At 37.0% G+C, this 22,722-nt stretch overlaps 1 protein-coding gene across 14 annotated transcripts in view; it reads right to left on the bottom strand.

Moving 5' to 3' along the window:
* Window positions 1-22,722, bottom strand: part of TBC1D1 (TBC1 domain family member 1) — a 100,318-nt gene that overhangs the window by 35,232 nt on the left and 42,364 nt on the right. For 11 of the 14 annotated variants that reach the window (XM_072928079.1, XM_030270907.4, XM_072928078.1 and 8 more), the window contains 9 exons: window positions 14,915-15,448; window positions 11,773-11,862; window positions 10,692-10,796; window positions 9,943-10,075; window positions 8,454-8,545; window positions 6,784-6,894; window positions 3,767-3,895; window positions 1,688-1,774; window positions 331-620 (listed from right to left, as the gene is read on the bottom strand). In XM_072928079.1, the coding sequence (XP_072784180.1) occupies window positions 331-620; window positions 1,688-1,774; window positions 3,767-3,895; window positions 6,784-6,894; window positions 8,454-8,545; window positions 9,943-10,075; window positions 10,692-10,796; window positions 11,773-11,862; window positions 14,915-15,448 (1,571 nt within the window). The remainder of the gene's footprint in view (window positions 1-330; window positions 621-1,687; window positions 1,775-3,766; window positions 3,896-6,783; window positions 6,895-8,453; window positions 8,546-9,942; window positions 10,076-10,691; window positions 10,797-11,772; window positions 11,863-14,914; window positions 15,449-22,722) is intronic. The other 3 variants (XM_030270909.4, XM_030270912.4, XM_030270913.4) reach the window with 1 other exon arrangement.

Below are 22,722 nucleotides of genomic sequence, written 5' to 3'. Positions count from 1 at the left end.
GAAGCGATTGGATTTTTCTATGTAAATAGAAAACAAGAAGTAGCATTTATTTATACTGCTCACAGATCAAAACAACAAAAATGATTGATTGGACAAATATAACTGAATCAAGTAGTTTGTGAGATATACTGTGGAACTACACATCTCATGTCTTCTTTCCCCTGTGAAGCCCATAAGGCTAAAGGTGCTTTTAAAAAGAATACCTACAAACCTCCAAGGAGTGACACACTGCATCTCTTATCCATTAAGAGGACATACCTGGTATGTAATTATCATCCCCAAATATGCCCTCAACAAACAAAATCATAGCCTGCTTTCAATAAGGCTTACTTTCTTTTGTGAGGAGTCTCTGTGCTCACTGAGTGATACCTCATAAGTTTCCTCTGAGGAACAGATGGTGATGTTTCGACAGGCCCCAGAGATTCCTGGTTCTCTGTTGGTAAATGGCTGAGTGTGTTTGCTCGCCTCCGAAAGCTCTGCTGGGGCAATGTAACAGACTGCTCCAGAGAGAAATCCTCTGTGTTGCTGCAGAGATCATCCAATGATCCACTGGTCTTGACAGCATTTTCTGCAGGAAGTGTAGGAAGTCTGTCTTTCTCCTTTTCACGCAATGGTGGCTCCTAGCAGTGTAAGAAATAAGGTTATCAATATGTGGGCTTAGAATCCATCTTTGAGATTGCAGTACCAGGTCATTATTCACATCCCACAGACATCTTCTTCAAAAACACACATTTTTATCAAGCTAGGTCAAAGAAAGATGTTGATGTTTTATGTCCTTCTTAGGCCAACAAAATAGAGTCTTTATTTTGCAGAGAAAATTTTGAGTAATTTTGAGAGTAATTGTATTTTATAGTATGTTGAATACAACTCAAAAGAAATAAGGTCAGAACAAAAGGGTGAAGTTTGGCTAACAGTGAAAAGAGTGGCAGCATCGATACAGCATTGCAGAATGCTGTATCTCTAGCAACCCACCTAACCATGTAACATTCCTCTTGTCTACCTGCAGATTCACACAAAGAACTTAAGCCTATGACTAGATGCCTGTTTCAATCCCAAGCCATGCATTTTCTTTATTCCTCACCTTGTGTATTCCTGCAGAATCAGCCATTCTTTCAAAAACATCAGCAGAAAGAGCAGACTCTTGTTTACATGGCGTCAAGAGTCTGCAGGTGAGCAGGCATTACAGCAGAATCAATAGCTGTATATCTAAGCCTGCAGAGTGCTATGCTGCCTCCAGGGAAGAAGACTGGCTTTGTATTTTATTTGTATTTTTATACAGACTAAAAGTTTTCTAACCACACAAACAGGGAAATTGCTTTCTGTTTTAGTTTTATGTTTCTTTTAATACAGTCCTGCATTCATGGTATAAACTTTCAAGGCTAAAACAAGTCAGATTAGGATTGACAGCATGTTAATTATAGCCTTTGTTTTGCTGCACACTGTTGTAAAATTCAGATGATGTTATATAATATTTTATTTCACATATTCATACAAAAATATGTGTTATATACAGTACAAGGCATTTCTAATTCAATAGCACTTCTCTGTTTTATAACACAGGGATTAGAATGAAAAGTTTGAAAGCAACTTGAAACATTTCATATCTGACCATATTTCATACTTAGCTGTTTCAGGAGATATTTTTTGAAGTGTCTAAATATGTACAATTACCCCAGGCTTTACTTACTTTATTTGTGCTGCTTAAGGTACTGGACATAGAGCTGTCCAAATCCACAGAACCAGACCTGTCCAGTGGACCTCTGGCTTTACTGCCCTGTAGAAATAAAGCACATCAGCAGTTAATGTTATGATATACAGGGCACACCAAAGAGATTTAGGTAGCACAGTTGGAATCTGTAATTTTCACAGACAGCATCAAATTTAATTTCCTGAAATGCCTAAATATACCCTTTTCCCCTATGGGAAACAGAAGCTTCATTCAGGATAGTCTCTTTTGACTTGAAGGATCCTGTAGAATTAAAGAATTCTCATGGGCAATGATGCGCTTTCTATGATATGTACATAATTACATATTTCACATGTACTAGAACTACTGTTACAGCACCTTCTCTATTAGGTACTTACAAAGATACAGAAAAATAAAACGGATGTGTTTTACAAAGGACTAAACCTATATAAATTTAATACATAGGAAAACACAATTTCTGGTATTACCATTCAGTGCCTACAAATCAGAAAGCATAAATATCCCTGTAGAATTGGTGAACAATGTTTTTATATAATTTGTTTGATTAATGTTTTTGTGTAACCAAGAAAAAATATCTGATGAATTCTGATCTGCTAACAGAATTATGGAACTTGTATCTTCCTAACCTTAAATAATATAATTTTTTCATGTTCTGAAGTTAAAGCTCATGTTCTCTTTGAAGTTTTATTCCAGGTAAAATATAAAATGTTGTCAATATTCACAACAGTGACTATCATTCTAGCTCAGCCAAAGTTTCTGGCTCCAGATCTGATCAAAATCAAGAATTTTCATCAAAACAGCAATGCCAGTGAAAATGCAACCAGAAAGCTATGCTTACATGAAGGGCAGGTGCTTCCATCAGGATAAACTGAAAAAAATTAGAACAGTACTACAGCTAATATAACAACACTAACATTATATTTCATATCCTGAGCACAGGTGCAGTAGGATTTTATAGGGGTGAATTCTAGAAATGCCATCTTGGCATTTCTATATGTACATTTGTAACAGGAAAACCTTGCTTTTGCTATCATTTGTCTTAAGAGACCGGGTTACAGATGATGTCTGAAACAAGCTTTGAAAACCTAGATTTGTCACTACAAATTGCTTGTCTGTGAACTAATAAATTATACTCGATATTGCTTCAATGTAACTGTCCAATATCTGTTCCTGAATATTTGTTGTTTGGCATTCTGCCACAACTGTTTTGTTTTAAGGGAGAAGGTCTGATTTTTTTAATCCTTTGTCAAGCAGAAGTCCTTCCAAGCCTCCTACTATTTTCCTCAGACTTTTCTCATGAGGTGCAAAAAGAAGTATATTCAAATGAGAAGACACTCCATAGATTTAAATTGTGATTAAACTTGACATCTGATGTAATTTCAAACTGCTGCTATTTACTTTCAGTAGCTAATTTCAGGGATCTGTTAATGATAAACATTTTCACAGAATCACAGAATTAGCTAGGTTGGAAAGGAATCACTATTACATAGAAGCCCAAGTTTTTTCCACTAATCAGTATTTCCAGACACTGTCTATAGAGAATTTTACCAGATGTAATATTGCATAGATGCCTTCATGTTCTTAGGGGCATTCTTTACATTCCTCACCTTCAAATAATCTTCAGAATTTAAAAGTTCAGATATGCCACTAGTCATCACTTCTGTGTCACTAATAAACACATCTCACTAGAAATGCTTAGTCAGCTCCTTAGTAGTTTCCTTCTACATAAAGAGAAGTGAACAATTATAATTACTGTTTTAATTTTGTAAATCCAAAAGAGCTTTTCATAAGTCTTCATGTTAAACTTCATATTAATTTTTTAAATGCCTATATACATACTTTCTTATCTTGGAATTAGTTCACTTCATCCAGGACTTGGTATTCTCTCTACCAAAGCCCTGCTTTTTTGTCTTCTAGAATGCACACTGAAATATTTTTTTCATTGTGACTTTATTAACCTTTGGGCTAAGGCCTGGAATGCTAACAAATAAGACTTTTCTATCAAATAAACAAAGCAATGACATTATGTTCAAAGACAATAAACATGAATATACTTACACGTGATAAAATACTTTCAAAAGATTCTGTAAGAGACCTCTTTGCTTTGTTCTTTAACATGTCTAATCTGAATCTCGGAGCACTGTTGGACACTTCATTTACAGCATTCTCAGCAGGAGGTTGTGAAGCCTGCAAGTGTTTGAAAGAAATGCAAAATACTCAACAGCATGGAGAAAATCTCAGTGAACCATTTGAAGACTCCTGTAACCTGTATCAATAGTTTTTCCTGGTGTCCTCAGCTTGTCATGCCTTCTTCTCTAGTGATACTTGTACTGAAGTTTAACAGACTATCCAAAAATAAGGACAGGAAATCTCTTACAGGAAACGTGCTGAGTGAACTAGCATGCTTCAGAAGAATTGCCATTTTAATACGGATTTATGGCTCTACTGACAAATTTTCATTTATGCCAATGCAGAATTGTACAAATTCTAAATGTTTAAGTGTAACAGATTAGAGATTACTCATGGATTTCCTTTTCTTCAACCAAAAAAATGAATCAAAATCTCATCATTAACAGAAACTCTCAACTTTCTTCGTTATGGTCAAATGGGTCTTTCTAATGGCCAGGAATATGTGTAACAATCTAACTCATCTACATTTCACCAGCAGAAACATTTTCACCTTAAAGCTAACAGTCAGTTGAGAGTTTTATTTCTTAAATAAATATTTCAGTCCATTTTTAGTGCTGGTGAATACTAATGTAGCAAACATAAAAACAATACTATGACACAAATATTACCATCCAAACCAAATATCTGCAGTAGAACCAGAGCTCAGTTTTCAATGATGTTTTGGGAGGTTCATCTTGAAGCTCATCTTGAAGCATCTCTCTACTTGTCCCTAAATTCAGAGATCCGAATGCTTGATCTGTGCAATGACTAGTACTGGGCAGCTGAATGACGTATCATGACCATCACCAAATTGTCCCACCTAGATGTAATTTTAAAACATCCTATTTCCAGTATGACAACTTTACAGCTTCCTGTATTTTCTTTGTAACTTCTGTCCTGGTTATGTCAGGCCAAGGTTAATTTTTGTAGTAGCCAGGAGGGGGCATGGCCAGGATCTTAAGGATATTTTATACCATCTCTCATTGCTGGAGGCAGGGGTCTCTCTTCAGAGAGAAGGGGCTCCTTCCAGTCAAAAAAAATGTGTCAGGAGGGAGCCTTCCAGTACTGTCTATCATTGGGGGGTGTATTCCCTGTGAATAGTTTCTTTTCTTATACCCTCTGTGACTAGTATTGTTGCTATTACTGGTCATTTGCTTACCTCACTGCTGTTTCCAGTAAATTGTTCTTATTTCAGCCTGTGATCTTTGCCTTTTGTGCCTCATTTTATTCTCCAAAGGTAAATCAGATGCTGCTTGCTATTACATTCTTATGAAAAGACACTTATTTTAAAGTGTTTTTGTTGCACAAGATCCATGTACTAGTATCATATTTATCTTTTTTCTCCTGATTTAAATGTATTTTTTTTAAAGGCAATGAAAAGCATGAAAGTGAATATGCAGAACAGAAGGGAACAGGGACATCAGGGTATCATGGGTTAATGATTGCTGAGACAAATAACAGTATGTGTTCAAAGGTATCTACTATTACACAGGGCTGGAGATAAATTATCAGAGTAAATATAAAATGTTATGCTGAGATAAATGATAGACTATGGGGAAGTCAGTTCTCTTCTTAAAACACTGGCATCTTTGGAAGTGTCCTATTAACCAATTTGGTTTCAGAACTGAGCAAACAGATCACAGCAAGCCTTATAAATTTTCAAATAATTGAAGACATACTAAGATCTTATCTCATTTTGTATATCCCTATTTCCAAGATGTTTGTGACTGACCATCAGCTAGCCTTACACCAAATAAAGTATTTCAGGTATGATGACAGAGGACCTCAGGCAATTCTTCCTCTTATCCCACAAGTGAAATTGTGGGATAAGAGGGACAAGTTAATTGTGGGCTTTTAATTTTCTTAAAATCGTATTTCAGGTGAGATGCCCAAGACAATAAATCAGAGAGTGAAATACGCATTTTTCTTTCTGTTTACTCAGGGAAATCAATAATTAGTTAGTAAGCCATAAAAGGAGAAGAGATTAACAAAATGAAAATACAGTAAAGGAAGATTTGCTGCTACTTTCCTAATTTCTTCACAGGTCTAATTATTCTCCATACATTAATTTGCTAGTTTATATCACAAATGGCTGACAGCAATCATCACAGTGGAATTACCAAACAACAGCAGAGGGACAGTCAAGACTTTTAAAAGGGTCTAAATAATTGTAACTGAAAGTTTCCTGAAAATGGATGGATGGAATCCTTTTTTAAAGACTAACCTCCTCGAGTTGTCTCAAGGTAGCTACCCACAAACCAAGGCATCCAAAATCACTAACTCCTTCGGAAAAGCGTTAACTGTGCTGTATAAATAGTCAGTTAAACAGCACCGATGGAACCTGATAGAGGATAAAAGGTAGCCCATCTCTTTGGACATGGGTAAGAGTCTCTGCTGCTGTTTCTTCAGCAATCCTCCTCATCTTAAGGCCATTTCAAATGATTGTTTGCACACAAGAAATAACTTTCAGTCCTGAGTAAATGTAATAGGCTTTATCAATGAACAAATCCAATGTGCTGTTGTTACACTGACTCAACAGTGACAGCGAAATGGCAAATGCCACACATCAGTGGAGAGCAATCACAAATTCATTGTACATTCTCTCACATATACTGAATTTTCATTGCAGTGAGAACAAATAAATGAATTAGTAGTCTGTCTTGTTTGCACCTCTGTCTCCTAGGCCTGAAATCAGGCTGTACCAGGGACCTCAAAATTGGAGATACCTGTTTTGGCACATGACAATAGTTTATGAACCATAAGCAAACCCAGTATTCACCACTGCTTACATATTGAAGTTTCAAATTGCAAGTGATGGAAATTTGCCTTTAGAAAGACATAAAATTCAAATGAATTTTTTTTTCCTGGCTTCTCCTTATATGAATTAAAATTGAATTATTATCTACCTGCTTTGCTTCTCCAACATGAACATGGTCCTTCTGTTTTTCTTCATACATGTTTCTCAAAAGAGAGATAACCAGCTCATTCTCTTTCTGCTCATTTCGTGGTCTTAATTTCTGTAATTGAAAACACAAGAAACACAGTAAATATACATTCGTGTAACAGTTTCCAAATCTTTGCACTTTTCATTTGCCACTGCAATAAATCATCAATGTAGAACAATTTAATCTGTTAATGCTACTACTCCAGTCCACCAGAGGACACCAGTGTCCCAGGCAAAGCACGAATAGAGCCACAAAAACATTTGACCTCACTTCATGCATGACAGAATTTACACCTAAGACAGAGCACATCTGTACAGATATCAAACTGCCACACGCAAATAAAGGCTTTAAAAATATTTTTTGCCAATTTTCTTTTGATATAAAGAAAACTGAACTACTGTAGTTCTGAGTTTGTAGCACACATGCAGTACTATCCTAGAGACAGGATTCACAACACTGCTCCTAGAAATCTTTCGCACTGGACATTTAGTTTTTGGAAAATGACATAGGATTTTTATAAATTAGTGCACAAGATGAACCTATTTATCTGTGCTGCATTCTATTTTGACCTCAATGATTGTAAGAGAAGATTTTAAAACAATTTATTAAAGAATTTAATCCCAAAAACTTAGTTTTTGAAAAACAAATGCTGCCTTAAGCTTACTGATATAATGCAGAGGACACAGTATGAATTAATGCCAAGGTAGCACATTAGATTAATAGAAGTACCACAGGAATACAGTTACCTAAAAATGCAAATCATGGTAACAATACATGGACCTGCAAGAATGCAACATTCTAACCGAAAAAGTTAGCTGAGAAAGATGGGCAGGAGATTTGTACTTTACCCTTAGTTTTACCAAGTTAATGGTTTGCAGACCCTCACCAGAAGCAATTAACAGCTTCCTGTGACTACTGGAAGCTTTAGACGGTATGCAGAACACTAAAAGGCAACAGTGCTGCTAGCTGCCCTATGATAAGAATTCACTCAGCTCATGGAATTGGTTCCACAGAGTAACTTCCAAATTTGGTATTGAGTGATAAACTACCACATGGAAACACACAAAGAGACTGAAATGACTCAAAGGGGAAGGAAACATTACTTTTTAAAAAGTCTGACTTCAACAGTGTTTCAATCCCGGTGAATTTCTTACAACGCACATCATCTGTTTTAAATACAGCTATGCCTTCCTATTTCCTAAAATAGATTTAATTAAGAATATAGAAAGTTTAACTTCTTTAGCTAGTTTGACAAGAATTAAGATCTAGGATAAATTTTAGGCAAGAAATTTTCTCATCTGGGAATATTACAGAAATTTTTTTGGTCCAAGTAACAGTTTGAATACCCTCACAGTACATATTATTGCCTTCACTCATAAAAAATGTATTCAGTTTTATGCAGTGAGAAGGCAACAACTCCATGGAAAGCAAGGAGTATTGGGGGAAGAAAAATGAGTAAAACAGTAATTTTCATCAAAAGGTAAGTTGTTTAAAAAACAACTGAAATTAAAGGACTAGCTGGCTAACAGTCTATTAAGTGAAAATAATGAATGATTCACAAAAAATGAAAATAACCTCTGTTATTTTAAAAACACCAACTGCTTTAAAGTCTTGTAGGAAACAAAGCTTACCTGAACCTCTTCAAAAACAGAGGCCTGTTCCTGGTTATTTAGTGTGGTTAGATGCTTTTGTAGTTCCAGTTTGGTCTTAGAAGGGTGCAAACCTACCAAGAGGAACAAAAATGAACAAATTACAGGGTCAAATTTTTCAGAATTAATCAATCACATAAATATGTTCACAATTTATCCCAAAGCTTGTCAATTATTTGAGCTGGCCCATTCCATGATTACATAAGAGGGCATTAGAAAGAACTCTAGGTTAATTTAAAGCTACTACTAAACTCATGTCTTTAAAATGAGGGACATGAACTCTGCAATGAGGAGATTTACTGAGCACAGACCAGGATTATACTCTTAGCTGAAGATTCCATTATCACACAAGATAAAATAAACTCACAATCTACTGCATTTTAGCAGACTGTTTTGTTGGTGTTTTGTGCAGTGCTGCTTGGATATTGTTTATGGTATAAATATAATTGTCTTTCATTTTCTCCAATTTCTATGCTGTGGGCCCTTCTGAAAATGAGTAAATTTATTGCTTGTTAGTGAAAGTCTTACTTTGCCTTTTGAAGAAAACATTTATTGACAGTCTAAAGCAGACTACACTTTCATTCAGATTATTTTTTCTGTTCTCATTCTGGATTAAATTCCTTTCCTCTATTTTCTGTGGAAAAACAGCAAACGATAAACAGTAGTGTGCACTTCAGTTTCTGATAATGGAATATCTCCTTCTGAAGCAGATGATGCAATTAACAAGATAGCATGACTGAAGGCATTAAGGAACATGTGCCATTAAGAAACTTCCCAAAAATCACAGCTAGTCAAAAAAGAATGAAAGTAGTTTTTGAAGTTCTCCAGTTTCATCAAATTAACACTAGGTAGGTTTTAGTCCAACACGCCACTGCCACGTGATCTGACAAGCTGCTGTTGCCCTTTATTCACTGCAAACATTGCTTAAATGAACAAAATCTAACAGTGAAATTTGCTGAAACTCAAAGAGGTTTTTTATGACTTGAATGTCTGTTCCTGGGCAACAACTACAATTCTAATTTCTGCATTTTCATGAAGGAGCAGAGATCAATACAAACACACATATTAAAAGCATACTGCTCAGTTCCTGCTTGGTGATAGCATAATGCCAGTTTCTAAGCAGACTCAATAGGACAGCAGGCCATAGTTATTGTGGCACCTATCCTTCAGAGGTTCCTTATCTACAGTCTTCTGCATTTATAGAGCTGAAAGAGCCAAACAAGCTACAACTCACTAATGATTACACTTGCAAACAGTTTTCAACTAAAACACAATAAAGGAGCTTAACTCTTGTTAGAAAATTCTTATTACTTTACAGAAAACCTAACACTACAGTTCTCTAAATAAACGTACTGGCTCTCAACTTTCCACCCCAAGTCCCAAGCTCTTTTACTTAGGATTTTACATATTGTCCCCCACAAATGAAACTGCCAGAAAAAACTATTCAACCAGAAAATTCTTTAAACCTCACCTTCTATCTTTTCACAGAGTTTATGCAAACTTTGCATAGGACACCCTTCACAGAGCTGGGGCTGTGCCTTGGAAGTCTGTTGCACAGCAGCCACGGTGAAAGCCTGTTTCAATGTCATCATGATTTCATCAACCTGAAAAGAACAGCATGCAAAAGAAGAGATTTTCACTCTTCCACTGTTTTCCTTATCACAAATACAACAGTCTTTTATAATGATACTGCCCATTGCTTGGGAATGTGCTTATGATTAAGAAGACAAACTGTTGCTATGTTGGTTCTGTGCACAAACACACAAGCACAATAAAACTCATCATGAACTCGTGTCTCTTCCAGGCCACCCAATCTTATTACTGTGGTCTAATGAAAGATCATACCCTCTATCTCCAACCCCTTTCTTGTCTATGATCAAAAAGCTTACTGCAGTTGTGATGCACTGGTCTTACTTAGAGCACTGGACTGTAATCGTAATTTTCAGAACAGTTGCTCTAAGAGAAACTCTCCCCCAAAAAGAGGCATAAGGTCTAACTTAGTTTGTAAAATGAAGATTTAGTGGATTTTAAAGAGGATTTTAACTTTTGCCCTCAAAACAAATGAAAAGGTGTCTTGCAGACTGCTGTATTAGTAACATTTTTGAAATGCATTTCTGAGTGGAATAGGATTGGAGGACATTCAGCAAAATACAGAGCATAGAGCAATAGAAGAGTTTTAGGGCCTAACATTCTATTTGGCTATTATTTTCTTTCACTTACCAGTGCTTCATCTGTACACTGAAACACATAGCAAACAAAGTGGAAGCCTCCATTTTCTGAAGACTCTCTGCAGATGAACCCAAAGTGATCCACATGTCTAATTCCCTAGCAAAGAAACAACAGCAGTGAAACTTTCTATGTTTTGTACCTGCATTTCTTTCAGGAAGAAAAGAACAAAATAGCATTACATATAGGTCACTTATCTCTGTTACAGCTACATTAAAGATATATGGCCATTAAAATTCTGTCCTGTTATAGAACCTAATACTTCATTAATCTTTTGAATTTCAATTAAGTCAGACATTGTTTTGGTTTTTGTTTTGTTTTTAATGGATGAAATACAAAAGACCCATATAGCAGACCCAAAGATTAATAAATTCTGATCAAAATGTATTTTACTCTGAAATTTTCAGAATATGTGCCCATATGTTTAGTGATGAAAGCTATTATCATCAAATTAAAAATCAAAGTAATTTATTGACAACAAAACCTACAAAACAAACAAATAAAAAAGCTCAGGCAGAAGGACAGAGAAGCAAACTCTGTGGCACAAGGAACAGGGATTAGTGAATAAGGAGTCTCCGACACATGCCTGCCTACAGCGCATCACATATACTACCTCTGCATAGCAGAGAACTGTCCTCATTTAAACACATGCAGCTTATATTCTTTAAAAAAAACATATTTTTGAAGTATTTTTCAGATAATTCTTACATATAATTTTTCTTCTTTCATTCTCACTTCTTGAAAAATATGGCTCAGAGATCCCATGATTTGCACAATCATGAATCATGCTCACTGCAAGAGTGTGCTCCTGACCAGTGTGTTCCTTCTAGCTAATATTATTCATCCACTGCACACAGAAGTGAGTCTTTATCTCAGAAATCACAATGCAAAGCATGAAAAAGGAATGATGGTCTTATAAAATTACTGATTAATTAGCAGCTTTTCAATACCAATCACAGAAACTGCTGCTGAGAGAATCCATGCGGAGTGCAAGGAGAGAGGATTACATGAGCATTCACAAGTAGAGAATATTTAAAAAATAAAAAAAGAGAAAAAGAATACATTACAATCTTACCTGAGAACAAAAGGATATTTCTTTAAAGCTTTTCTCAATTGCAACTTTTTTTGTGTCAGGACTGATAAGGTAAACTTCAGACTGGCCAATCTAAAAAAAACAAAATAAATTGCAAGATGCTGAAAAGTAACATTACGCTTCCTTTTGTCCCACTATAAAAATGTTTCCTGAATATAGATCTCAATTTTTTTTATACCTGTGTATTTACATCAATTAGCATATTAATACCAGAAAGAATACTGAAACATCACTGATTTGGCACTGAGAGCTCTGCACATTACGGCACTGAGGTTTAACGAGACAAGAGACTGAAAATAATGTTTAAACAGATGAGAGCAATGTTGTATCACAAGTAACCTACTTTGCACTGAAAGAAACACACTCACACTCCCTTTTCTTATTTTCTGCAGTCTTGGAATGTACCACAGTCACAGAAGCTACTTAATGAGACTGCTTTAAAATTTAAATCCAAGCATGTGCTTCTTCCTGTAGTCAACCTAGTAATTTTTTTGAGTTTTATTTATTTATTTATGGCACACATAACTTTTAATTTAAAGCATTTAACTATACAAATGAATTTACTAGAGTATATTTTCTAATGTCATTTAATCTGTAGGCCATTTGTACAGGCAAAAGATTATGTTAAGTATTGATGGGAAAGAGGCATTTTTAAGGTGAAACTATTGTTTTCATTTTTCTCAGCTTCTGGCAACATCTTTGTAAGATAGTAACAGAAAAATTTAAATTCCTCATATTTTCTAGCATGTTAGAGAATGCTAAAAATAAGTCTCATATCAGATTTTAGGAAGGCAGGTGGAATTTGGATTCACTCATGAGCATGATTTGGAGAAACCTGCTTCAATCAGTACCAAATCCCAAAAGATGCACATAAAAACATCAGCAGCACCAATGTAAATGCACTTTCTTAAGGAAGTGGGAAGGGATGAATCTCGTGTGTGAATAGATCAAGTCAGATGTGCCACCTGTGTATGTCTACAAATGGTCCTGTGCATTCACCTTCCACCTCTTCCTTCACTTCAATCAGTCACAATGGTTTTCCCCAGATGCCTGCTGGTTTCCTTGTATTGTTCCTGGGGCTGATCTTGCCTCTGTTCAAGCAGCAGCTACTCCTTCAACACCTACTCCTGATTGCTGCTGTCTTCCCCTCCCTGCAGCAAGAGGCTCCTTCCTATTGCTCAGTCCCACATAATTCTTCTACATTTCACCCTTGGGCAGTAGTTATCATTTGAAGTCAAGTGAACAAGGGGAAAAAAACCAAACCAATGAACCTCTTCCTCCTCACCCTCAATATGCAGCCAGGAGAAAAACCTAAAAATGCCCCCTGCTCCTTCCCCAGATCCTAAGAAACTGTCTAGGAAAGCAGTTCTTCAGGAAGAATATATGAAAATCAGGACTATTTGAATCAAGTGAGGAGAGCTGCCAGATAATTGATCTGAGTATTTTTCACACCTCATGCATCAACCAACCTTTGCTTCAGTCCTGGGCAAAATCTAAGCAACTAACTGAGAATATACCAACCAATTTTTTTCCTCTGGATACTAAGCGACTTGTAAGCATTCCATATGTAGCCACACACAAACTGATGAGACCAAAGCACTCTGCCTGCATTCCCCAACTCAGAACCTGCTGAACACGGGGGACAGGTAACCAACAAACTCAGCTCTGCCATCAGCTGCTGCCTGTGGATACTGAAGGCACAAACTAGAGTTACTTCACTTCCTTACATTCAGCTGAATTTGGACTGGTTGAATAGGAAAAGAATACAGCTCTGCATACTAAACAATATTTTCTCTGGCAAAAAGCAACCCAAGACACAAAGCCAGATCAGCAATACCTCACAATTCGGAAATGTGGCTGCCAGCAGGTGACTGACATTATATTCAGAGTGAAGCTACAGATGCCCTTGAGAACTGTTGCATCTATTTAATATAAATTAAAAATGCACACACTGGAGTAAGAGGATCTGGACCTACCCAGCCCAACTATAATCTCTCTATTTCTAAAATATGTGCCATGAATCAATAATGGAGTCAGGATTTATTTAAAACTGGCATTATTATTACAAAATGTACCTATATTTTCTATATGAAATACATGCTCAGGTGAAGGAGGTGAACATGGCTTTCTTTTTACTAGGGAAGAAACATCCTTCCACCTTCTTGCACTCACTGTTTGATGTCAGCCTGCCACAACCAAACAGAAGCTTTAATTCAGGTATAGCTGACTACAACATTTTCTGCATGCTACTTTTTACAGATATAACAAAGTCGCAATCCTCCTTAAGGATTCTCTTTCCCTGCTTTAAAAAACCTGATATAATTGCACACATGCCACTCCATTACTGGCCTTAAGAATGCCCAGCTCCAGCAGCAGCTGATGGATCCAAGATGACCTTAGGAGAGTCAGCCTTTGCAGTATCAGCTCCAGGTTTTTATCATGCTCAGAAGACACAAACTAAGTAAAATATGTTGCATAGCTTATGTATCACGAGGATTGTAAGAGGAGCAAATACCACATTCCTTACTTGCTTCTCAGTTCTTAGAAAATAGTTTTGCTGCTCACCTGGGCATTGCTAGCCACACCAAAGCAGGGCAGGAGTGGAGGCATGAGTGGAGTAGCATAGGAAGCTATTACACTACTACTCCATCATTACACAAACATGTTGGCAGCAGGAGCACTTCATCAATTACACTGCTTATCATGGGACAAAGTCTACTAGCTCTCAGTCATGGTTTGCTCCTTCTGCTCTAGTTACAGATAAGTCCTTCCCCATGAAATTTATTTCTGCTGTTACTAACTAGTGTAAGTGTACATACCATTCTGCAACTGCACAATTACCTACTAACTTGCAGTAACTTTCTAAAAGCTTTCTTTAGAAGCCCAAGGATTCAGGCAGTGCTGTTTTAAACTATTTAACATAAACTTATTTAGAATATGCGAACCAATTTGCACTAACAAGTAATGCTCTCCAGAGAAACAGGCACGTTTAAGTTAAGCTCTGGTAACTGCAATTAAGTTATCAAAAAAGTAACTGCCATCTGTCAGAACATCTGCTTTGGTGTCTGCCACTCCAAACTCCAAGATGTGAAAACACCACCAGAAGCTGCAAATCTTGCTTTACCGTAAACAACATAGTCCGGTTTTCTGCAATGTCAGTTGGCTGCACAACACTGTGTCCATAGATGAGTTGACTTTTTAGGTTCAGTGAAATTGCATCTTCTTCAAAAGACCTGACGAAGCTGTTACTCCTAAGGCTTCCCTCTTGGAAATCCTTCTTAAAAGCAAACGAACGAAGTCCAGGTTGAGAAAAAGATTTCCTAATTGGCCTTTTTTCCTCCTGTTCATTGACCAAGGGCTGGAATACAGACCGCAATTTGTTGCTGAGAGAGAAACCTCCAAAGTTATTGGCAGTTTCATGTTGTTGGGATGATGAGTTGAAATCAGAACTTTTTGTACAACTTGCACGATTAAATTTCTCAATGCATTCATCTATGAGTGCTGGAGGTGCATTTTTATGTGCTACTGTTACCCGTCCACAGAAGAGCACCTCAAACTTTTTGGCAAAAGGATCTTCAACATCTGAGAGATTATTCTGAAACTCTTCTTGTCGGGCAATTTTTCCAGCTTGTCGAATAGAGCTTATAATCTCAGGCACCTACAAGAGGGGGGAAAAAATACACATTAGCATCTGGTACTTTATGACAAACCAATTGCAAAATTAAGATGCTCCCTGTTGTGATTTTCCTGGAAGGATACTTTGATTTAGTTTCAAAAATAAAAGACCAGTTGAAGTTATCTTGCATTTATTCAAGAGACACATTATAGCAGTTAAACACAGAGAAGAGAATATTCTCATTTGTCTCCTTGACAGGAGTTCACCACCATCAACACTTTGTCAAAAGAACTTTGTCCCTTGCCATGCTCTTCATCTTCAGTAAAACTTTTGCCACTGAAGCAACCTTTATAACATGACAAATTCCAACTCAAAATGAAAGACAGAATTACTTCAAAAAGCATATAAGAAGACATGGACTAATTAATTGGTAAAGTTATTTAATCTGTTATTTTTCACTCCCTTCTCTTACTCAAACACTTGTGTCATGTATGTTAATGAGTCTCTTGCAAATTTGCTTTCCCCTTCGTAAGAGCATATTACATTGTTATGGCAGTTTGGTGGGATTTAAAAAAAAATGTAAATGGCTGTACTCTAAAATAACTATATTCATTATTTTAGATGTTCATTTTTATTCTACTATCCTAGATGACACTCTTAAATCATATTACCTCACATACAGTATAACTTGCAGGGCATCTGTATGAGAAAGCAGTCTGCTACAGATGACAGATGTTGTAATTAGAACGCAAACTGCCATGTGACACATTCTGAGTGACAGTAAACGGTCTCAGTTGCTGATATGGTTAGATGGTAGTGATATGCATATGCTCTCTGCTAAGCTGCTGTGAGGCCAATGCATGGTTACATCACACTGCTTTGACTGACCTAGGAGATTAAGGTTCTTCTGTAGTCTGTGCTGCTCCTGCAGTAATGAAAAATGTGATGCCACCATCTATGATTACAACTGTTAATTCTGCCAGTTTCATTTACCAAAATTACTTTGAGAAAAATCCATGCAAAGTGTGTTAGTTTCCTGACCAAACAAATGTCCCCTGTCAAGCAAGCATCAACTGGAACTCACTTTACTTACAAGTATTTGGTTGCAGATAGTACAGAAAAAAGTCTGGGATCAGCAGACTAAAATAGCAGCCCAGAAGAACCACCTCCACTATGAGAAAAGGCATCCCTAAACTTAGAGAATAATTTGGAGACCTGGCCTCTGTTTTTTTCAGACATTTTTATGGCTATCTATTGCTTAATTGTAATGCAGTAATGTGCATGAATTAACTGAGGAAACAGCAAAAGACTTCGAGGGAAAAAAAATTTGAACTGTGAAAATTGAATTAATGTTGTGGGTGCTCATAAAGACCTCCATAGGATTCCTTTTCTAGACAAGGAAACAAAGACAAAGATATGGATAGATAGGCAGGTAGATAGACAGATCAATATTCACAAACATATTGCTAGTGGATTTAAAACAGTAAGTAACATATTACAAAACAGGAACTCCGGAAGCATTACTTCACCCTTCAACACAAGGCATAAGTCATTCAGCAAAGACAATAGGGAAGAATGGGCAAGAAAAGCAGGGTCAGGAATTTTTAAGTCCATTCTCTGATATGTCACAAACCAGTCAGAAAGCCTTGGGCTCAGCAGGTTTGTGCTGAGCTTCTTAATCATTTGCAAGAACAACATCAGGGGTATAACAAATATTTAGTACCTCAAACAATATGCATTTGCTCAACAGTGACCTTAAGGTCTTCCTCAGTTTTATTTACTCAACACTCCTTCAAAGAAACAATTCTGAGTGGCATAACATATCAGAATTATAGTAAAACATAAAACTTCATTCTGCGCACATTTGAAGGTGCAACTGCTTTAGCAATTTTTAATAAACATATTTTACTCTTTGGAAGTGTCTGAACTCACCAGCCATAGGCAATTTTACTGCTGAGCTGCAATGACCAGCAATCCCACCTCCACTTTTGCTGAGGCTGCAGAGGCAGCAGCAAAGGACAGAGGCATTTTCTGAACTGTGCCTACTTTGGTAAAGCCAGGAACATCAGCTCTCAAAAGAGGACCACTATATCAACCACACTAAAACTCCCCCAGCTACACACACGTCAGTGACTATAAGGAGTTTCCAGCAGTGCAGGTGCTGCAAGGGTTACAGCTGAGCTAAAGCCCTGACAAGGCATTAGGGATCCAGCAGATATATGCAGTTACTGAATTTGACTTCTTCAAAGTTTTTTGCTAACAAACACCTTGGACATTGACAAAATAGCTATTCAACAGTGGCTATACTTTATATACAGACAGTGCTTAGGGAAAGACACTACATCACAAGGAAAGACTTTGCAGTAGTTAATAAACTTTGTGTCTGAGGAGACCAAGCAGGCATGTTGATGAAAAACCAAGGGGAGTATTTATTTATTTATTTTCACACATGCTAGGGCTTGAATCATGTCATTGATAAGTAACAGCTGGCTTCCGTGCTATACTAACTGAAAAACACAGACTCTTCTGTTCTCACTTACAGACCTAAAAACATTTTCAGCCTGCTAGTAAAATTTTTATTACTTATGATTAGGCAATTGATGTAGCAGCAGCAAAAGCAGCAGATCATCACCTCACTTTCCTGTGATGCTTATGTATGTTAAACATTTATGTATTTTCATTAGTAAAGACAAGATCCATGATGAATGAAAAAAAAAATTCAAAATACTTATTTCCCTGGAACTGCTCTTTGCCTGATCAAGATTTGTGCTCTTTTTATCTACCTGTACCACTCCAGACTTTTTATGCAAGTATGGAAAATGAACAATCCACTTGCCATCTGTATCCTCTGACACTGGCTCTCCAAGTAAACACACCTGGATGCTTAGTAAATAAACACAAAGTAAACAGTTGTTAAAAATACATATAATTATTTCAGGTTATTAGGACAAAGATGTAGGCTCTATCTTGGCAAGTGTTTATTAACCACAGCTGGAACATTTCCAGATTAAGCAGCATGCCACTGGGTGAACAGTAACCACATCTCTTACAAACCTCCAAAAATTAATTAGGATGTAAACAGAATCAGGTTTTATGACTCTTCAATTTGTATTAAAAACCAGCAAGGATGAAGTTGCTCCCGAATTAAGTTAATGTTGCTTGGAGTCTTTTGTAGGCTCTTTCTGAACATAAGAAGAATATCATTTTTGTTTAATTACAAAAGGGGCACAAGCTGGCATAGGCTGTCCAGAGAGATTACAGAGCCTCCAACCTTGTGGATATGCAAACTCTGACTGGACACGGGCTGAGCAGCCTGCTCTAGGTGACCCTGCTCTGAGCAGGGGGCTGAACTAGATGACCTCCTGAGGGGCCACTCTCTGTCACCTTGGTGAGATAGATAACAGCTGCTTTTATACATACCTATTGGTCATTGTGCCTACTAATCTGAGCTTGCTAAAACAGTGGGAGAAGACTATTGCACACAGTTAGGATTTCTTCTTGCCATGAAAGTCCTCTTTTCTAGCATACTTCTATTTTAAGTGTTTTCTGACTTGTTTTTTTTTAATATAAATATATAATCAGTGGATAAAGATTATTTCTGTAATCAGAAAAGCCACTGCTGCTGACCTAAAATTATTTCCCTAAACCCACAAAACTATGCATCAGTGTAAGCAACAATGAACGCTTACCAAACACAAAGCATTACCTTCTTACCACTTCAGTCCAAACAAGCCTGCTGAAAAGAAGACACAAATGCAATGTAGTAGGGAAAAGGTTGTGTGTTTAGAGTGTCTGAACTAGATACAAAAAAAGATCATGTATCTACAACCATTAAAAGTAACACTGGACTTGTGGTTTTTTTTAAAGCGGACCACATTATTTCTGCTATTATGAGAATGTTTACTTAGCAGAGACAAAGCAGGGAACTGAAATGCTGAGTATTCTTGTGACTTGGCTTGTGGGTATTCAAGCAAAATACAAACCAACACCTAGGACTTCCTAGTGCATGTTACTCAGTTAACAAGACAAATAGCTACAGCTTCTACACCATGCACCAAAAATAATGACAAAAGGCAGTAATTTTAAAGTATGCATGGGTTTGCTGCATCTGAAGAACAAAGAACAGCTCTTCCCCCTCATATAAATTGCAGTTGCATTTTTACCCCTTGAAACTAGCAAGTTTACATACAAGCATGTAAGAGGTCAAGGTCTTTATCCTGTCGGCAGATGTAAGAAAATGTTAGAAACTATTTTAATGAAAAGAGTAACAGCTGAATGCAACAGCTGACTTTTGGTAACTAAGACCAGCCTGAAAAAAAAATATTTGTTTCTTTTATACATAGTAGCTAAAAAAGCAAAATGTGCCACAGAAAAAGAACTGCTAACGCATCAGCTAGGAGGACTAGGTGAAAAAAGAAAAAAAAAAGGGATTATTTATTATTCTAGATGCTATGCAGTGTTTATACCTGCAGTACAAATCTACTTGTTTATACCTACCAGTCTCTGCATAAGGCTCAAGCACCAGCTTAACGATTTCAAGGACATAGGGGGTTTTGTTTAACCTGAGCCAGACCTGTGCTGACAGGAACTGGTCTTATGCAACAGACTCCAGAAATTGCTGGAGACTGAAAAACATTATGGTCAGATTCTTAGGCTGAACTGCAGAAGGTCTCACACCACCCCAGCTAGAACAAAGCCTTGAAAATCTTTCACTAAACTCTTGAAACAAGTAGATGTTTTGATTGAATTTTGCTAGCTTACTCAAGGAAGAGAGGACATCTGAATTATTTTAAAGTGCTTTTACTTGCTTTTTTTCCTGATCAATAGAGCAGGCTCAATAAAATATGTCAAGAAGTCTAATACTGTTTGCTGTTAGTATCTTTCCTTCTTGATTTTAGTAGAGAATATTGCTACAGAAAAGATAGGGTACACAGCTATTTATGGGAGAAGCTATATCATGGGAAAAGCTATTTAGTTGTATCAGGACAATGACAGCAATATTTTTGTCACCTGTAAGTTATTTACAATCACGGAATATTTGTAAAAGTAGCAGAATGAAGAAATTAAAATAATTTTTTTAAACATATACAACAGAGATAAAAGTTAATACAGCATGTATTTTACTTGCATTTTCTAGAAGACTACATTAAAGTGTTTATTTCAGTAGCTTCATATGTAATAAAAAGCAGCTGGTCTGTTTTCAGCACACTGGTGGCAAAATAGCTCTCCAGAAATCGATGCAAATCAGCATTTCCTGTCCTTACCACTCTTTAAACCGCACTAGTGGTCAACTGACTTCTCACTGCTCTCTACTCATAGAATTTAAAGATTGGCATTTTAAAACCAAAAGCATTTTAATTAATATAGTTTACAGATACTCTTCTTTTAAACTGAGATACTGCAGAATTTCTCCTTCCAAAATCACAGAATTACTTAATTTGGAAGTGACCTCTGATGGTGCAGTCTCCCACATAAAGCAAGGCAAATGTCCAAGTTAGATACAACTTCAAAGACTGATGAGCTGCTGGGGGCCACATACAGCTAAGTTCCACCCAGGAATACCAAGACAAAATTTTCTTACTCTCTGACATTACCAGAAATTCGAGGTAGAAAAGAGTTACAAACTTTGCAGTTGATTTCTATTTCAGTGAAAGGCTTTTTATATTCAGGTCTTATCTCAAGTGTCTTCACAGGGCTTTTTCTTCTTCTGTTATCTTGTTTAGAGGCTGGTCTAGAGTCTTCTACACCTCCCTGACTTTTTCCAGTCATTAACTTCAATTCTTGTTTTGAAATCTTTTTACCCATTGACTCTTAATAAACAGATTTTATTTAATTTTTGTCCTCCCACAAAACCACTTTCAAACCCAGATTTAATTCAGGGTCCAACAAAGTTCAGAGCTCTTCCAGTCCCTGGCTGATGACTGTCCTTGCAAGCTCCTGTCAGTTTTTCTGTGCACAGCAAATGCACCAGGGGTAGAACTTAAGAGACATTCTTACCAACAGCTCCCTAAGTACTTCCGATTGGCAGGTGCACAGAGAGACCAGTCACCTTCACTCCATTACTTCACTTCTCAACACATATGAACCAAAATATTGCTGCTATATCCTCACTGCTCATAAAACAGCTATAAACTGTGTCACTCTTAGCAGCTTCACCAGCCACACACGGTGGTCCAGCACATTTCTCTCTATAGCACATAAGATGCACTGGGTGTCTCACTTACCCAGGGAACTCATAAATGTCCTTCGAAAAGGAGAACAAGTCAGAGCACAGCCAGAGGGCTGGGAGGGGTAGCCAGGGAAACAGGCAGCAGGACTAACACAGTGCGGGTGTGCTGTTTAGGAAGGGCTGTGAAACCTACAAAGGCAAGACAAAGGTGTTGTTTCAGCCTTAATATGGGAGAGTTCAACAGCTGAATATCACCATGGGCCTATGAAAGGAAGAACAGTCATACATGTTTACTTGTGGGAATGGTTTCCTTAGCAAGGTCTGAATGGGCATTATACAGAGAAAGGGATAAGTGAGGGTGATAAGGTTAAGACTCAAATTTTGCAGGGATACATTTAAAAAGCTGATGAATCTGCACTAAAATTCAAAGGATATTCTGTGTGGAGCAGAAGAGAGCTCTCTGTTTAAATCTAGTTCTTTTTGACTTGGATGAGTGGATGAATGCCATTAGCATCATCTGAGATGACTGACACAGTAAGCACAGTAAGCTGAAGAGCAGAGCTCCATGTAACCAACACATACTCTTTACAGTTCAGACATTATCAGGAAGAGCTGTAAAGGGGACTAGACTTTCCACACACATCAAGTGCTAGCTCCAGAAGATTGTTAAAGTATTGCAGATTGATGTTATGAGTACTGTATGCCACTTTCACAGTATTGCATTCCTTTTAATATTACAGGCAAATCTCAGCTCAAGAACATTCCTCATGATTCCTCAGCCAGACAGAAAAGAGTACACTTTTTGCAAAATCACGTGAGTTTGAGAGCACTCCATGTAATTTAAAGAGTCACAAAAAGATTTTCTTTCCTTTTGAAAAAAAAAAAACGACCCCAAATCAGTATTTGCAGAATCTGTTCATAGAGTATTGTAAACAAGCTCAGAAACAGAACTTAACTGTACTTGGTACTCTAATGAAGTTGGGCTCTTCTGTTTTGTGATGGTGCTTTCTCCCCAAGAGAGATGCATCATTTTGCTGATTCACTCAAAGGGTTTCTTACACATGCGTTTAAGACATACCTTATTGGAAGTCAAAATACAAAAATGCTGGCTACTCTCCATAAATAAACTGGCATGTCCTAGATTGCT

The sequence above is a fragment of the Taeniopygia guttata genome, chromosome 4, assembly GCF_048771995.1.
Source record: "Taeniopygia guttata chromosome 4, bTaeGut7.mat, whole genome shotgun sequence".
NCBI lineage: Eukaryota > Metazoa > Chordata > Aves > Passeriformes > Estrildidae > Taeniopygia > Taeniopygia guttata.
This window is presented reverse-complemented; position numbering and strand designations above follow the sequence as displayed.